This window comes from Thunnus maccoyii, chromosome 12 (genome assembly GCF_910596095.1).
Source record: "Thunnus maccoyii chromosome 12, fThuMac1.1, whole genome shotgun sequence".
Classification (NCBI taxonomy): Eukaryota; Metazoa; Chordata; class Actinopteri; order Scombriformes; family Scombridae; genus Thunnus; species Thunnus maccoyii.
In genome coordinates this window covers 30,146,795-30,166,417 of record NC_056544.1, presented here as the reverse complement: position 1 = coordinate 30,166,417, position 19,623 = coordinate 30,146,795, and the positions used below count along the sequence as shown (strand labels likewise).

Here is a 19,623-nt window from a genome sequence, read left to right as displayed (position 1 = left end):
CAGGTGACAAAGGTTTAGACTCCCTCTCCCTGTCTGTCTGCCTGTCTGTCTGTAGCTGACTCTGTTCATCTGTTTCCTCCACAGCTGACAAAGAGAAACTGGGGAAGAAAGACGACGGCAGTCCTTTCAAAGTAAACGTCTTAGGTAAGAACATGACCAGCAAAAATGTGCAAGTTCCCATCAAGCAGCGTTCACATGACTCACTGTGGATTACAGCTTCATTATAGCGAGCCGACGTTAATTATAGTAAGTAAATAACGTAACCTTACTTAACAGTATGTTGTTCACTCCAGTATGTTTAAGTAAGAACGGTCATCTAGGAAAGTATGTTCAATATTTCTGTTTTTAGCATCCTTTAACCAACACCATTTCCCATAAGCCCACAGACCATTGCAGGTTAAACATCCATGAGACAGTCAGGTGTCTGTGGTTAGTGAACTTATAAACTAAAATAGTAAACTGGTACAGATACAAGAGGATTTTTTATCTAGAAATTATGTTTGAAAAAGTGAAGGTCGTCTTACATTCGAGGACCAGACAAAAAGGCTCCTACACAGAGTGTTGCATTATGGGTTGTTTGTACCCACTAAACAAATCACTGGGTTAAAATTTTGCCCAGTTTGGGTCAATATAGCACCTAAACAACACTGAGTTAATGTTCCACAGAAAGCCACTCAAGACAAGCTGTTGCTTTGACCCAGATTTAGTGTCGGGTTATCTACCAAACTAAAGCTGGTTATAATCTGCTTAAATTTACACGTCATGGTTTGTTATCGATAGTTAATAACTTGTGTATCTTTCGAATGTCATACGCACATCATCTTATACAAGAAACAATACATTTATGACAGTTTCGTTGTTTGTAACACTGGCTCAAAATAACAGATTGCTACAGTTACAACCCAATGTTGTATCGTGGAGCCCTCGTGATTTTAAGGGGGGTGACGACAGTTTCAATGGAAGTATTTAATTCACAATGTTGTTGTTTTTGTCTTTTATAAAACTTTTAATTCATAAATGTCTTTTCTCCATTATAAAAACGCACCACAGTGAATAAAGAATAAACAAAATGAAAATCATAATAAGATTTTAAACATGTTGCAAAGTTACCCTAAAAAGAAATGATAAAACACCAACCAAGTTTTAAATTCTATATATTTTATCACTGAAGGTTTAAACAAGTTTAAAAGCCTCAAGCATCATTAAAAAATCACTCAACACATTAACAACCTCAGAGACTTCATTTTTCAGGATTATATAAAACACTGTAAATCCACTTTACTGCCTTTAATGCAGCTGATGGTAAAACTTCCTGTGGCCTTTCAGCAGCCTGTTAACCTGCGTCTGAACCTGCTGAGGAGCAATAACCGCGGGATAAAACTTAATGAAAATCTCCTAAAACACATATCGTTCTCACAGGAGGAAGAAACAGAGCAGGAGAATCTAAATCCTCACAGCTCCGACTCTCCACTGATACTGAAAATAATCTGAGTACGCTGTTCATTAAGCCTTGGCACAGTCATTTTTCATAAGTAAACACACAGATTATGGTGGAGCAGGGTGTTTTTCGTGTGTTACCCACCCGGCTGCACCATGCACGATGAGTTTAGAGATCAAAGAGGAGATGAAACAGAATCCAAAGGGTTTTTATTATCCGCAGCTCGCTCTGTGCATTGATATCAGTGACTAAAACGTCTCGGGGGAGAATGATTCCTCCGCAGCTCCGTCAGTTCCTTCACTTTGTGTTTTAAGACAGACAATGGAAGGATCGGATTAATCTGCTGCATTGTCAACAACACAAACTGTGAAGGACGGAGCAGCACATTTCCGACTCTGATAAAATGAGACAGAAAAGCTGAGAGAGTGTTTCCTTCTCTGGTTCGTCCAGGTGATGATGATGACCTTCATCAAATAAAATCCTGTCATTGGACGTGTCCTTGAAGTGAATAAATCATCCAAACTCAATAATACATGAAAAACCATAGTTATGTCCCCTTTTTTTAACCTTCAGCAGATGCTTTTTTCACTCAAGGTTCCCAAAGACTGAAGAATGTGTTGTTTAGAGAAGTATTCATATCTTTTACTTGAGTATAAGAAACAATAACACTGTGTAAAAATACTCAGTTATGAGTCATATATTCAAGCTTTTTCTTGAGTAAAAGTACAAAATTATTATCAAAAGTACTCATTGTGCAAAACGGCCTCCTTCAGAGGTTTATATTATTATACATATTATATTTTTGGATTATTATTGATGATGCATGTTTTAATGTTGCAGGCAGTTGAGCTGGAGCAATGTTTTTGAGGTTTCATAGTTTCACAGTGTTTATGTTAATGTTAACTGCAAACCAAGTTGTTACCAGTAATTATCTGCTTTGGTTTCTATGTTTATGATCAAACTGCTATCAGTCACTATCTACAACTATAATTGAATGACACTTATTAACACTATATTGTATTTAATAGCAATATTGAACAAGAAAATGTTAATGAAAAGGCGTTAAACTCAAGGTAACATTAGCTAGCTAGCTAGCAGCATCATTGATTATTTAAAGGATAAGGCTGGTGATTTTCTTTATTTTTTTTATTGTCAATAAATCTCATGTTTGAAGCCAAACCTACAATTAATTGATCTACTAATAAGTATTGTGTGTGCATCCAAAGCTTGGTATATCTCATTCCTCTGGTACGTAGACCTCCATTGTTGTCCAAAAACTAAAAACAGGTCAGTGAGCCACACCGCTGCACTGGGCGACATGTTCTTTGGTTCCTGAAAACGGTGGTTACTTTAGCTTGTTTAGAAACGGCTCCAAAGGGTAAAAATAGCAATAAGACAGTAACCTGCCACTATGCACGCTCAGAAACGCAGTCCCGTTTATAGAGCTTCACTAGCTAGTTGTGTAATATATCACAACCTCTTGACTATGTTCCCGCGTATGCACAGTGGCGGTTTACTAACTTACTGCTATTTTTACTCTTTGGAGCCGTTTTCTACACAAACTAAGGACTTTAGAGCAATACATAAATGTAACTGGGAAAACGATTTTGTTGTATATTAATGTAGTTTCTAGGAGACAGGGTTGCCATTCACAGTTTGTTTTGGTTCAAGAACACATGATAATTGGCATTCTAGCAGAATTTTCGGACTGGTCCACCACCAGAACACCACACATTACAAAACAGTGGTTCAGTGTGTTGTCTGTGCGATTACTCAGTCATAAGGTTTGTGCTCCTTCCTGACTGTTAAAGACTAAAAAAATCGATGCCGGGGGGTGGAAACAATCTTTATGTCCAGTCCTTGTAGTCTTTAGCTTGTCTTCAGGTTTTTCAGATTTAATTGTAGCAGATAATCTTACTATGTTCTTGCTCATGGTGGAGCTAAAGGGAAAGTCAGAGAACAATCCAATCTTATAGTTATTGAGATATGTCACTCTGAACTGCAAATGTCAAACTCATGGATGCACTAGAGGAAAGGTAACGGGATTACAAGGGTTCATCCTCTGGTGAACATGAATGTCTGTACAAAATTTAATAACAATCCATCTGATAGTTGTTGAGATATTTCAGTCTGAACCAAAGTGATGGACCAACAGACAATTCTATCCCTGGAACCATGCTGTTAATCTTGGCTAAAAACCCCAATCAGAGAGCATGAAGCCAAAAAAACATCACACCAGAACAAAAATAACATCAAATAATAATAATATACAACAAAGACAGCAAACCCTACAGAAGACGTGCAGGCGGAGGAGATGCTGCTAGATTTCCTCTCATCGTTTGCTACACAGTGATCATTTCTGTGTCACTGTCTTTTTGAGAAATAAAAACAGCTAAATGTGGGCTGTCAAGCAAATTACAGTCATTAATGTTTTTCTGTCTGGATGCCGTCCTTTCAGCTGCACTCGGGGATGTTTGGAGAACAGTGTTACAAAGATTCCCGGGATGTTAAAATGACACATTTGTTGACTCTGCAATTACAGCGGCAGTAATTCAGCAGTAAAGGTATCGTGGCAGAGCAGTTAGTGATTATTAGATTTAGATTCCTGGATTGGATTGGATTGTCATTGCACAGAGTACAAGTACTGAGACAACAAAATGCAGTTTAGCATCTAACCAGAAGTGCAAGTGTAATGTATGTATGTATAATATATGAATAGAATAAACAGTAAGGGTAGGTATGAATATGCAAAGATATATGTAGTATGAACAGTAATAACAGAATGAACAGTATGAACAGAGTGATATGCTAAGATGTATACAGTGTGAATACTAGTAACAGTAAGAACAGTATGAAATGTAAACGCTAGGAAATGCAGAGTAAACAGCTCGAGATATAAGAAGATTACAATATACACACTGTAGATCAGATATAAACACTATAGACAGTAGTATAAACATGGATGCACTATAGAAGATACAACCAGTAAAGACAGTGGTATAAGTGTGGTATGATTAATGAATAAATATGAATACACTACAGGGCAGTTGAGGTGGATTGGTGCAGCATCACCAGTAATTCAGGCGTTGTACCAGACTGTTGTGGTGAAGAAAGAGCTGAGTCAGAAGGCAAAGCTTGGTCTACGTCCCAACCTTCACCTTTGGTCACGAGCTTTGGATACTGACTGAAACAATGAGATCGCAGATACAAGCAGCCAAAATGAGTTTCCTCTGGAGAGTGTCTGGGCTCAGCCGTAGAGAGAGGGTGAGGAGTTCAGACATCCGGGGGCGGCTCAGAGTAGAGGTGTGCTCCTTCGCATCAAAAGGAGCCGGTTGAGGTGGAACCTGCTGGTCTTGGAACAGAGATTCCTGTAGCACCTCCCAGAGGGGAGGAGGGCAAACAGTCTGTGGCTGGGGTGAGAGGTGTCCCTGGTGATGCTGTGCGCCCTCCGCAGATGCGTGTGCTGGACAGCCTTAATTGCAAGGAGTGTAGCACCGGCGATGCATTGGGCAGTTTTCACTTCCCTCTGCAGTGCTTTCCGGTCTGAGGCAGCATAGTTGCCATACCAAACTGTGATGCAATTGGTGAGGATGCTCTCAATGGCGCAGCGGTAGAAGATCACCAGAATCTGAGGAGACAGATGAGCTTTTCTTAGTCGCCTCAGGAAGAAGAGATGCTGGTGAGCCTTTTTGACAGGGGTCAAGTTGTTGAGGGCTCAAGAGATGTCCTCAGAGATGTGGACACCAGGAAACTTGAAGCTGGTGACACGCTCAACCTCTGTCCCTTTTGATATGGATGGGCATGTGTGTGCCACCTTTTGTCTTTCTGAAGTCCACAGGGAGCTCCTTGGTCTTCTTGGTGTTGAGGGCCAGGTTGTTGTCTCCCTATAGGCCATCTCATTGTGGTTGATGATGAGACCAACTACCATTGTGTCATCTGCAAACTTGATAATGCTATTGGAGCCATGTACAAGAGTGCAGTCATGGGTAGAGAGGGAGTAGAGGAGAGGACTCAGCATACAGCCCTGTGAGACCCTGGTGTTCAGGCTGAGGGTTGAGGTTGTCTAATCTAACATTCTGGGGTCTGTCTTTTAGGAAGTCCAGTATCCAGTTGCAGAGGGAGGTGTTGATATCAAGGTAACCGGGGATGATGGTGTTGAATGCTGAATTGAAGTTGATAAACAGCATTTTCACATAGGTGTTGCTGTTGTCCAGGTGGGAGAGGGCAGAGTGTAGCGCCATGGAGATGCACCTGTTCTGGCAGTAGGCCACTTTAGTGGAGGTCCAGTGTGGGTGGTAAGCAGGATTTGAGGTGAACCAGGACCAGCCTCTCAAAGCAGTTCATGATAGTGAGGGACGCTACAGTGCAACAGGTTGGAAGTCAATTAGGCTCGCTGCAGAGGAGTGTTTTGGTACCAGCGCAGTGGAGGTGGATTTGAAGCACATGGGGACAGCTGCTTGGGCTAGTGACAGGTTGAAGATGTCAGTCAGGACCTCAGTCAGCTGCCAAGCGCAGGCCCTGAGCACATGTCCGGGGATGCCATCTGGGCTAGCAGCCTTACATGCATTAATCCTGTTCAGTGTCGCACACACATTGGTGGGGGAGAGGGTTAGGGGCTGGTGGTCTGCAGGGAGCACAGCCTTGTTGTCCTTTTCAAAGCGGGCATAAAATTTATTAAGCTCATCAACGAGGGAGGTGTTGCTGTTTTGGCAGGAAGTGTTGGTGGGTTTGTAGTCCATGATGGCCTGGATGCCCTGCCATATGCGTCGGGGGTCGGAGTTGTTGTTGAAGTGCTCCTCAATCCTTAGCTTGCGGCTGTGCCTGGCCCTCTCGATGCCCCTTTTCAGGTTAGCCCTGGCTGAGCTGTAGGCCTGCACGTCACCTTTGTTATCCTCTTTGTTCTTTAGGTAAAAGGCCAGAAGTTAAGGCTTATGCTAAAATAATCCTCACTGAAAGTGTAAAGTATTCTGCTGGTTGGAAAAAATGTATGAAAGTGTCCCAAACACTCCTGACAATTAGACAATATTTAAGGTTTTTTGTAACAGCGCTTCTAATTTTTTTTATTCCTGTAAACCGCCAACATTTCTTGTCACGATTGTAGTCATAAACATGTCAGATCGTGAGCCTTACACACAGGGTGTTATTGAAGGCTTTCTTAATGTTAATGTAAATTTGATACAGTCATATCAGTCATTGTAATGAGCAGCACAGATTGCTTTGTTGGCCGTTTCTTTATTGCTGCAGTGAATTACTGAGAACAGACAGCTCCGTATGATTGAAGAATCCCTTTATGTGTAAAGCATTTGTGTTTTATGATTGATGGAATTGGAGTTTAGCAGGACTAAGTCTACAGCCATGCTAGCAGCTCTGTGAGGCACAGAGCTAAATGCTTAGCATGCTAACATGCTAATGTTCAGCAGGTATAATGTTTAAAATGTTCACCATTTTAGAGTGAATGCAAATTGACTTTCTTCACCAGACTTCACTTGGATGATTACATAGTTCATAGCAAAGATATGACCATGTAAAAGTTGGATAATAATATGTAATATATTCAGTACCAGTCAAACGTTTGGACACATCTGCTCATTCAAGGGTTGATTTTTTACTATTTTTTACATTATAGAACAGTACACCAAATGGTTTTCAATTAACAGATGTGCCCTGTCAAAAGTTAATTGGTGGAATTTCTTGCCTTCTTAATGCATTTGAGAGCATGAGTTGTGTTGGTTTGAGGTAGTGTTGGCATGCAGCAAATAGCCCTACTATTCCACCACTAAGTAAACAGAAACAACAGTCCTGATGTCCCATCGCTGTCACAGACTTGACATGATGAACACGTCACAGTACATATAACAAAAGTCTGTGAGTCCAGAGGGTGGACATTAGGATTCAGCCTTAGTTTAGCATGTCAGCATGAAACATTTGCTAATTAGCACTAAACACAAAGTATAGCTGATGGAAATGTCGTTTGTTTTGCAGGTATTTGGTCATAAACCAAAGTATTGGACAAATTTTGAACAGATGATGGTGCTAGATGAAAAGTCAGTGGAACAAAGTTATTACAATTCATCCCGATGGGAACATGAATGGCTGTACCAAATTTCATGGCAATCCATCCAATAATAGTTGAGATATTTCAGTTTGAACCAAAGTGATGGACCAACAAACTGACATTCCCATCCATATAGCCATGCTGCTTAACCAACAAAACTGAGTGATTTATTATTATGTTGCATTCTGTGTGAATAATTGTGTCTCACATAATGCAATAGAACACATTTCATTGCACTGGACATCAATTTGATCGTTTATATGCAATTTTTTCATTTTTTCCACATTTTTATATCTAATAATGCTGGAAAATAATCGTTTGGTTTCACCCAGTCTGCTCTGTAATAATCACACATTACATTAATCTGCACAGGATTGAATTACTGTTGTAAAAACAACATGCAGACTTCCTGTGAAATTGCCTGAACTCAGCTTAATAAACCAAACAATGTTATCTTTTTGCTTGTTTGTTTTGTCATTTGAGCCTCCTTCCTGTTGCTGTTTCATTCATTTAATGACTAGAGAGATTAAGACCAGCTCATCACGACACATCAGCTGCTCTGAAACCATCATCCAGCGCTCCAGTTATCAGATGCTCAGGTGTTTGCAGCTGTGATAAAAGATTTTTGCCTGTTTGTTTGTTTTTAATTTTTTTAGAGACCAAAGGTCTGGACCACAGCGACGGTTTCTACGCCGGGATACCGATCCCCTGCGCTGACAGCTACGCCGGCTTCTGCGTTCATGGGACATGTGAGATCAAATACAACATGGCCACCTGCAGGTCTGTGACTCTTTACTGAGTCTGTATTACACTGTTACTGCTTTAACTACTATTACTAATATTTATAATATTACCAGATGTTTGTTTTTATGAACCTAAACTCCTGTAATCTGCAGATGTGACTCCGGCTACAAAGGTCCTCAGTGTGATGAGCCTCAGGACTTCAACATCCTCTACGTGGTTCCCAGTGGACAGAAGCTTCACTACGTCCTCATTGCCGCCATCATCGGCGCCGTGCAGATCGCCATCATTGTTGCCGTGGTGATGTGCATCACAAGGTAAGGCAGCATCCACAAAAAAATAAACTCTTAATTTTAATTTCAAATGCCTTTAATTAACAAAAAAAAGGAGATTTTAAGGGTTACATGCTTAACATATTTATTTTAAGGTATTTAACAAATCCATTAATGATGAATTTATGGTGTTATTCAGTGGTTCCCCTCAAAATTTGGAGTTGACTAAAGAATAAATTAACGGATTATATGTTAAGATGTTTTGATTTAAAAGGGGAACATTGAAAACCTGAAGGTTTTTATTAAATGATAGCTTATATGTTATTTGATTGAATTCATGAAGTTATCCATTAATTATCTCTTTAAAATAAAACAGTTAAATCATTATTAAGTGTTAAATTATGGACTAAATTTCCAGTTTATTTATTTATTTATAGTTTTGCTTTAAAAGAAAAGAAAACCATATGAAAAAGACAAATGCATGTCATCAAATGCATGCATAGTGCTAATATTGCGAATATTAATTTATTAATATTGATGTATATTTTCAGAGATTTGGTTTCATAATGGTCATAATGGTGTTTTAATCCCTTTGAGCTAACAGGGGCACATGGGGAAGATAATGATGAAAAGATGGTGGTATTTTCCAGCACAGCAGCTTTAATCCACACTGTTAACCTGCAGACGTATACTGAAAGTACATAATAACACAGTATAATGCGCGATGATAATCCTCTTATACATAACGTGCATATTGTGTAAAACTGTAATATAAACACATCATTTCTTGCACAATTATTCTGCCTTTTTTCATCCTGTTTCTGAGTTGTGGAGACACATTTTCCGATGTCTCTTCTCCTGTTATTTGCCGAAAACATTGTTGCTCTCAGTCGGACAAACCAACTGAACTAAAACAGAAAACGGTGCAGACAAACAGCTCTGAACAGCTGTGAATGCAGCCTCGTTGTTCCTCCATCACTCTTGAAGTGTAGGTGTGATGTCTGTCAGGAGGGAGGACGGAGCTGCAGGTGACAGTTTGAGGCTTAAAGCTAAAGGAGACTTAAACAGGATTTGATTTGGCCTCATTTTTCTCTTCAGAGCGACTTCACTCTGAAAAATATCAGTTTCTCTTTTCAACGTTAGAGGTTTTTGGCAGCCGTTTGACAGTAAAAGAAGTCTTTTTATTAAAATACATTAAAGGAATCTCAAAATGATGCGGTTATTCGCTAACCAGTTTATTAAAGGTAAAGTTTTAGCTCAAACTTTTTGATAACAGAATTTTATGAATCTTTGTCTCTTTGTGTTTTTAGGAAATGTCCAAAAAACAACAGAGGCCGTCGGCAAAAACAAAACCTCGGACACTTCTCCTCGGACACAAACTCCAGGATGGTATAGCCGTGTTTGTCTGCGTTTTTTTGATAAGTTTTTTCTTACGACGTGGGAATACCATTTTTTAACAGTAGATGTGTGGTATTAAATTTTTGTTTCTCCTGGGAAACCATAAATAAAGAAGAAGAATGATAATATTTATTTAAGGGGCCTTATTTTATCTCCTTTTTTTTTGTTTTTGGATGGAATTGTTGCGCAACGATTTACGCGATCAAGATTTTTCTTTTTTTTTCTCGCAAGACCAAGAGGAGCCGAATCGACAAAACCCGCCGTCACTTTACATCGTTGCCATGTCTGCTTTCTTAATTACTTTTAACTGCTTCATTAGAGGTTTTGTTGAATGCTTTATAAATACGGTACCTTTGGCAAACTGGCTAACAGAGTAATGTCTGCCCCTCTGGAATGTGCTATTTATTGAAAATGATTTATTTCTACGCCCCTCTCTGTTTCACTTTTTACTAATAATGTGCAGCTGATCACCAAATGCAGTTTTTTTTTTGTTTTTTGTTGTTTGTAGGAGGTGAGAGGGGCCAGCCAGTCAGATAGATATGTTTACACTTCTTATTCTTTGGTATGAAATTCCATTTAAATACTTCACTGTGTTTAAACGAGCTAATAATTTATTATTATTATAATTATTTTCATTTAAAGTAGTTTTTACTTCTTATGTTAACCTTTATTTTAAAAGTTGCTTTCTGAATTCTAGTTCCTGTATATTCGCATGACTTGTGAAAACTGTGTACTGTGGTGTAGTTTTAACTTTTTAAAAAGAAAAGCTGACGGCCTCGACGCCTCCGCCATCTCTGCGTCGCCGGGTATCCGATGACCGCTGACGGCAAGGTGGAAATCCGAAAAAGTGGGACTGATGATGAAGGGAGGACATGGTGAGGGACACTGAGGGAGGAGGAAATACTCTGTGTTATAAAGAAAGGAATGTGTAATGTTTGAAAAAATCAGTCTGCTGTTTTTATCCCTGCTAGAAAACGACAAAAAAAAAAAAGAACACAGACATCATTGACGAGGGGAAACTTCTAAAATATAATTTTGCTTTAAGGGGAAGAAAGTCGTGTTGATTGTAACACTCAGAGGCAGGAATGTTTTTCATCTCTGTCTGTATATCTGAAGGATTGTAAAGGAAGGGCTGTCTGCTGTTTTGGGGGTTTGAAGGCAGTTTGAAAGGACTGAATGCACATTGAGGTCAACTTTAATGATATTTTTCATGTAATTGGAAGAAGTCTTAGTTGCTGAGATGGCTGTAATCAAGGCTTTTTTTTGAATGTGAGAGAATAATTTTGTCTTTTTTTTTATTTTTGTTTGTTTAGTTTTGCATTTGGTCCTCAGCGAGACATTCCAAGCACAAAGGATCCCTTACGAAAAATTAACTATAATAACCCTTTCCACCTTATTCCTTGCTCCATGAGACCTTGTGACAATTATGGGTGCAACCTCTGGTTATTATTGTGAACCAGCGTTTGTGAGAGTTAGTTTGGGAAATAAATGATGAATGAACACAGCCTGTCACACAAGAAAAAAGTTTGGGAAATACAATCATTCTCTTTCTTGCCAAGAGTTAAATGAGAAGGAAGTAATATTATTAGGATCCGTATAACAACGATTAGTTGTTTTGTTTTTGTGCAGATTAACAAACAACATATAACATGTTGATCAGTGAGCTTTAGAGGTGCTGGTAGGTGGATTCTGTAACCTTTGGACAAAGCCAGGCTAGCTGTTTTCAACCGCGCCCAGTCTTTGTGCTAAGCTAAGTTAGCTATAGCTAACTAGCGATAGTTAGCCAAAATGACAAACTTTTTCCTTAAACAGGATCATATGATCATACATCTGCCTTCTGCCAGTGATGATTTTATGTATGTGGAAACGCACCTTGCTTTCAGATAGATAAGATTCAGTTCTAACTCCTTTAACAAAACCGGTCTGTCTTTGTCACTATAGAAACACTGATGAGCCTCAGAGCTTTTCAGATCGCTTCACCATCAGCAGTGAAGACAGAATATCTCCTTTCCAGAAGCTGTCATCTTGCTTGTGTGACGTCATTTTGAGCCGGAGTTTGCGCATTAGAGTTGGGTGGCGGGATGACAGCCCAAGGGACACAACCCCCCCGAGCCGTCCCGCCGTCTGACAGAGGTTTGTGATCGGCTGTCACAACTGTCGGTCTTGTCGTCACACCCCCTTTTTATATTGTCAAATAAAAACAAACTTATCAGAAAACTGCAATTGAACATACATCAGCGTGATAAGAATGGTAAATGGACTGCATTTATGTAGCGCCTTTCTAGTCTTATCGTCCACGCAAAGAACAAGAACTACCTAAAATGACAGAAACCATCGTTGGGAAAGTTACGACCTTTACTGCAACCAGCCACCAGGGGGCGATCGTGATATTTTGTCTTCACTTTTGGGGAGCTGTCATGACTTCCATCTTTATATACAGTCTATGTGCTGTATGTTAGCTGACACCACACTCATCCCTCAGTAGTAGAAGGCAGAGGTAAGATCACATGATCCTGTTTAAGGTGTAACAGGTTTTGTTCCCATGTCATTTATTCTCCCCAAGGAGAAAAGCGAAGACACTTTTAGCATCCCGCTAACCCCCACAGACGCCAGTTCAGTAAAAGGAATAACCAGAAGTTGTCTGGGACTAGTAATAAGGTGGATAGTCAATATTCAAAAGATACTATACTGTATAAATATCATGTCCAACATGTGATCAGATACATGTCTTGCAGGTGTTAGCTGTGTGCAGCTGCCTCGCTATCATTAAAGCCTCTTAGCTTTAATGTTATAGTCTTAATATTAGCCTGAACAGTGAAGACAAACAGATACTGTACATACGTAGTCACATGGCAGACCAAAAAAAATCTGATTCGGTCCTCCAGCAATGTCGATGGGAACTTGATGTCCCATGAATGAAAATGCCTTTTCTGTGTTGTGTCCCTGAGTTTACTGTAACACTACCTGTTATTATACTGATTGTCCAGTTATGCATTTTTGTGTGTTTTATATCAAAATCACATAATTTTCCTGCAAATTTTCCAAAACATTTTCACTGAATTGTCTTGCTTCTTCTGTCCCACCTCAGCACTCTCAAACTGAAAATTTTGGTTCCTTCTGATCAGCTTTTTCACACTTGATAATACATTTAAATTTATGTTTTATGGTAAATACCACGTTGACGTGAGTGACTGCAATTGTATATTTGTGATGTTCAGTATTCATGAGGTTGGAGAACTAATAGAGTTTGACCTTTAGAAGCTGAAGCTGATTTCTGTGGTATTTGTTCCAGCAGTATTCAAACCTCAATCTCACTTGTAAGGCAGCAACTAATGATTATTTTCATTACTGATTAATCTGTCGATCATTTTCTCAATTAATTGATTAGTTGTTTGGTCCATAAAATGTAAGAAAATGGCCCAATGGACATCTTCAAATGTCTTGTTTTGTCCAACCAACAGTCAACAACCCAAAGAGTTTACTGTCGAAGAGGACTAAAGAAACCTGAAAATATTTACATTTAAGAAGCTGTAATCAGAGAATTTGGAAATTTTCTTCTTAAAAAATGACTCAAATTGATTAATTGATGATTAAAATAGTTGCCAATTAATTTAATAGTTGGCAACTAATCGATTATTCAAATAATGGTTGCAGTTCTACTCACCTGTTCAAGTCATATTGGATATTCTATAAGTTTTGTCAAGTATCTCCCACAGAAACCCTCAGTTATATTCACAGTAACACAACTAAATGTACTTGTTAAAAGTGAATGTTTGCTGTTTTTGCAGTTTGTTCATTCCAACAACTCTCCCAACTTTTATGAAAAAAAAGGTCCAAGTGTTTTGTTTCTTCTAATGTGATGTGAACACAGATGATCAGTATTTTCTGAATCAGGACCTTCCAGAGCGATTAACTGTGCATTAACTTGACTGCCATTTACTCCGTTAGGAATGAGACGATAAATAAAACTGAGACTGCAAGAAGAAACTCAGAATAAGAAAGGAACTGATAGAGACCGAAAGAACATTAAACTAATCTAATATAAGCTATCATTGACAAATAATATTAAATTAAAAGAGCTAAAATGGCCACTGGGCCAACAGCAGCCTAGAAGCTCAGTCACACCAGCACTAACAGCAATATTATGGGCCAAAATCAATTGATGTGAGTGTATTGGCTGGTCACAACAATTAATATAACAAATTCATTCATTCACAGACCTATTTTGTAGCTCAAAATGGTGAACTGTGATGGGCTAATTCACTATGTTAACGACAGTAACAGAGAGCTTGAGAGTCCCAAATGGAGGACGCTATCATATTAGCTGTGTAGCACCATTTAGTCGCTCTACTGGAGTATAAACTGCTCCACAATGAGATACAGTATTGGCTGCAGTTAACCGTGAGGCAGGAGTTGATGGTACAAATACAACTCTTCAATAAACTGTGTTATTATTGGTTAGCAATCAAGCTAGCTGGCCTGCCAGTTAGGCAGTTAGGCTAGCTATTGTGGCTTGCTAACTCTAGCATGTTAAGGGGTAGCTTTCCAAGTATCCCCACAAGAAGTCACTACGTCACCAAGCTTCAAGCAACACCATATTCCAGTATTTTATGTCACTTTCTTCCTTTCTTTTTGTGTGACCTCCTGATAGACACTAAATCTGGTATGTCTAGTTTAATGATGCCAGAATTGACCCAAGTACACATGTCCAACTAATGCTAATGCCCAACTGCTGCTAGCTAGCTGGAGCTAATTCTCAGCCAAAGTCTGCAGCCTGAAGGTGTAGCCAGATCTGGCAGCCATATACAGGCCACCAGATCACATTAGGCCCTCTGGTACCAGAACACACCAAAGGGCACCAACACGGAGCCACAATTTACTACCATTATCAATAAGCTAATGGGGGCAAGTTATGCTAAGTTTAGCTAGTGGGCTAACTAATTTATAGCACATTAATGCAGATATTGCATTGTGGTACAGAGCCCGGGAGTGGCCATGGAGAAAAAAATAACTAATTTGTGCTCTCGATTTAATAATTCGTGCTCTCGATTTAATAATTCGTGCTCTCGATTTAATAATTTGTGCTCTCGATTTAATAATTTGTGCTCCCGATTTAATCATTTGTGCTCTCAATTTAATAATTCACACTCTCGATTTAATAATTTGTGCTCTTGATTTAGTAATTTGTGCTCTCGATTTAATAATTCGTGCTCATAATTTAATAATTCATGCTCTCAATTTAATAGTATTCACCCTCATGACATCCTCTCGTCCTACGTTCACCCTCACTATGGATTGCTCGGATTTAATGAGGTTTTATTTTGATATCGGACTCAGATATGTGGATATACTTCAGGTTTTGGCTTGTAAACACAACACTGTGTTATCTCTGAGATCCTTTATAATGTAAGTAATATAAAGTAATATAAATCAAACAAGTTTTACCTTTTCTTCACTCACAACACACAACATTCTTCTTCAACACACATCAGCAGCACAAGTAACAAGAAATAGATAAATCAAGTGTATGAATTATTAAATCGAGAGTATAAATTTGTTTTTTGTTCTTTTTTTCTCCGTTGTCCCTCCCGGGTTCTGTATCGTAGATCAGAGTAACGTTATCTAACATGTTCGCTCACAAAAAAAAAAGTTCAAATAATATGACTATTTACATTTTGTTATGCATGTACAGAAGAAGAAATGTGTAATTTACATGTGATGGAAGGTCATGATTCGGTGGTGACACCAGATTTTGTGAACGCAGCTTTCTATTTGAGCTTCTTTCTCGGTGTATATCTGTGGAGGAACTGAGGTCTAAAATGCAAGTTCAGGGAGGTTTGTCTTCTCTGTATGTTTATAATTTTTTTTATTTTCTGTCAAAGGAGTTTTTCTGTAACGTCTTAGTCTCCGTCTACAGGTCATAGGTCAGCCCCCCCCCCATCCCCCCCACCCTCCTCCGCTGAGCAACGTGTTTCTACTTGTTGTCGACCATCGCAGCCGTGACTTCTCTAAATGTGACTAGAATGTGTTTGACATGTTAATATTCTGCATGTAGACTTTGAGAGGCTATTTTTGGTCTCTGCCAAAATAAAAAGGACATGTTTTTTTAATGTACAGCGGGGTGCCGATGTGTCATTTGAGTGAAATTTTCCTCTTTTTTTTTTTAATGTCTGTCTTGTGAGGTTTGTCTTTGATTTGTGTTTCTTCTTCTGACGCTGCTCTCATTTTAATATGTATCCAACTTCCTGTAATGGATTAATGATGTTTTGTTCACTGTGTGTGTGTGTGTGTGTGTGTGTGTGTCTGCGTGCGTGCGAGCGATTCGCCTGCAGAAATACAAATTATTGAGATGACCGGTGTGATCAGCCACAGGAGACTCTTCACAGACAAAAGACTGGTTTATATTTGCTCTACAGAGACACTGTGACCCAATTCCATACTAAACACTAATATTAAACACCATCTTCTTGACAGTTTAGACTGTTTACAAGGAATTCATGTGCATCATTATAAGGTTGTCAGCCCTTAAAGAAAAGCACATGTAAATTGTTAATTTTATGGAGTCCCGCAGGAGTCAAAACTACTTTCTGTACAAGTACCTGCAATCTCAAAATAGTGTCAAGCTTTAAGGTGCATAAAAATACTGAATTTGTACCATCATATTAATATTATCAGTTTATCACATTTGTATTTGTCCCCTCAACAATCAAACTTAGAAGTTAGGAACATTACGACAAACACTCGTAAATAAACTTCAGAGCGAACACACATTTACATCACTAAGAGCTTCTTAACGTCGGTTGTCTGTTGTGATAATCAGGGCCGGATCAAAAAAAACGATTTTCTTATTTGAATGATCGATCTTTGCATTTGTGCCTTTAGTCAGTAAACGTGTACGTGTGCGCTAAATGTGACGTATGTGGTGTTTACTTAGAGCTTAGAGCTGCATGATGTGTAAAATATCTACTTTGTGGAAATCGAGTTGCACAAAAAGCTAATTTTCAGTTAGAAAAGTAACGTAGGTGATAGTGCAGTGCAGTGCATTGTGGGACAACATACAGTTGTACACAGTAGAATCTGTGCAAATGTTTGACACATGTTGTAACACTAGCAACACATCCACACAGTTTACGATAAATTAATCAATCGATGATACTTTTCAGTTGATTTTTTGTTCAATATTTTGGGTTTTCCTGTATTACATGGATATCTCTGCTGCCAGATGTGTTAATACTGAAACATAGTTGAGAAACAGAAAATATCTAATATGATTCTGATAATCTTTACATCATTCAAATCATTTATTAAACAACAAATACCAGCCTTTCAGATGTGAGAATTTTACTGCTCTTGTCTGTTTTATGTTATTTTAAGTTGAAAATCTTTGGGGTTTTGCCCTGTTGGTTGAAAATATTCTTCAATTTATAATTATGTTGTTTTTTTCTTGGATTATGTAATTTTAGTCAATTAACAGCAGCACAGTTCAGGGTACAATCAATTATTATTAATTTCCTTCCCCAGGTATAGAAGCTTTGGGACTTTGTGGGTTGAAAAAGGGGACAGATGAGGTTGAATATGGCCTCCAGTCATGTCATCATCATCATCATCATCATCATCATTAGACCCAAACCCCTGCCTGGTGCTGGAGGGGAGGAGCTAAATCATTAATTAGTGTTCTATCTAATTAAAAACTGCTCATCTGCAGAAGTTAGAAGGAGAGCAGAGGTCACTGCCTCCCAACATGAAAATACACCATCGCGTGTGTGTCGTTTATTTCTGCCAGGGGCGGGGACTCAGGTCTGCTACCCCGGGGTAAATATAGAGTTATAGACACGAGGGAGATGGGCGGAGAGGAAGGGGTGGGGGTGCCGGGGGGGAATTCAGGGACAAGAACAGCTGCTGGCTTCAGTCGAACACGATCCTTTACAGTAACTCCCTTAAAGACAGGAAATATCAGTGTTTGTAGTCATGAGCACAGTTGATTGACAGATACAGTCAGTTCAGAGAGAGAGAGAGAGAGAGAGAGAGAGAGTCGAGCAAACTAAACTGAAAATGAATTCTGTCTTGTTTCATTGCCGTCACAACGCAGAAAAAACACCAGAACACAAAATACAGCAGTGGTATTCAGATCCTTTACTTAAGCATCAATACAGCAAAATACTCAAATACAAGTAAAAGTCCTGCATGAAAAATCCTACTTAAATAAAAGTACATAAGTATTATGAGCTTGATGTAGTTAAAGTATTGCAGTAAAAGTACATAAGTATTATGAGCTTGATGTAGTTAAAGTATTGCAGTAAAAGTACATAAGTATTATGAGCTTGATGTAGTTAAAGTATTGCAGTAAAAGTACATAAGTATTATGAGCTTGATGTAGTTAAAGTATTGCAGTAAAAGTAGTGGTTTGGTCCCTCTGACTGATATATTATTATATATGACATCATTAGATTATTAATAGTGAAGCATCAGTGTTAGAGCAGCATGTTACTGTTGTAGCTGCTGGAGGTGGAGCTAGTTTACACTACTTTATATACAGTTAGCTAGTTTAGTTCAGTGGTTCCCAACCTAGGGGTCGGGCCCCTCCAAAGGGTCAGCGGATAAATCTGAGGGGTCGTGAGATGATTAATGGGAGAGGAAAGAAGAAAAAACAAAGTTCTGATACACAAATCTGTTTTCAGTTTTTGGACTTCAGTCAATCAGTCAGTCTGTCAGTCATGAGCTAGCACAGTGTCTGTAGCCTACACAAAGTCCTTTCATTTTAGGCAAAAGCTTCTAAATTATGTTGCATTATTTAGGGGTTAAACCAGCGGTTCCCAAACTTAACATAAAATCAGTATGTAATTATGTCTCCTTGTCATGTTTCAGATGTCTATGAGTTGTTAGCTCCTCTAAAGGTCTTTTCAAATAGGCATAAAACCATGGATTTATTATAAGAATTGGATACCGGACACAAAGATGGCGCCTATTCAATCAAATGAGAATTGCTTGTCTGACGCATGAGCCAAAAAAGTTTCTAGCTTCCAGGTTTATTTCTACCTTGTACGGCCGACTGAATATGCGCAGTAGTGTTTCTCCCGCCGGCCCATAGACACTGGGATAACTTCACAGATTTTAAGGCTCTAGGCTTGAGGAAAGTTTTACAAATATAAAACCTTCATGGATCAAAAAAATCATAATATAAAGAGTCATAATTGACCGTATTTGCAGTTTGAGGTGTGCAGTCAACAGTTTTATAGACATCTTTTATAATCTATAGTCTATGGGGACGATGCTTTTTAGGCCGAAGAGGATTTTTTCACTACAATACTACAAGTGACCACTTATGGTATTGTAGCCAGCGAGACTGAGCAGCGGCAACGTGTCTGGTTCTCTTAATACATCAATGCATTTTACTAAAAGAGGTAAAACTCCAATATTTCACAAAAAATCAAAGATGAGAGAAAAGTTCTGTAAAATGAATCAAAATTTATGTGTCAGAATTTTGTTTTTTCTTCTTTCCAACAAATTGTCATCTCACAATCTCTCAGATTTATCTTCTGACTCTTATAAAGTCCTGAAGATCAAATAATAACAAAATGCTGCTCATGCACTGATTCATCAGTATTAATAATGTACTTTATTAAACATATTTACTATAGTCAAACCCTGATTTTCTTCAAAACAAGCACTCTTATTTAAGTAGGATTTTAAATGTAGGACTTTTGCTTGTAACTGAGTAT

At 38.6% G+C, this 19,623-nt stretch overlaps 1 protein-coding gene across 1 annotated transcript in view; it reads left to right on the top strand.

The window, feature by feature from the left end:
• Window positions 1–11,577, top strand: part of tmeff1a (transmembrane protein with EGF-like and two follistatin-like domains 1a) — a 102,858-nt gene extending 91,281 nt beyond the window's left edge. The window contains exons 7-10 of the mRNA XM_042427839.1: window positions 85–144; window positions 8,150–8,273; window positions 8,390–8,551; window positions 9,817–11,577. Coding sequence (XP_042283773.1) covers window positions 85–144; window positions 8,150–8,273; window positions 8,390–8,551; window positions 9,817–9,901 — 431 coding nt within the window. The 3' untranslated portion in view covers window positions 9,902–11,577. The remainder of the gene's footprint in view (window positions 1–84; window positions 145–8,149; window positions 8,274–8,389; window positions 8,552–9,816) is intronic.
• The last annotated feature ends 8,046 nt before the right edge of the window (window positions 11,578–19,623 follow it).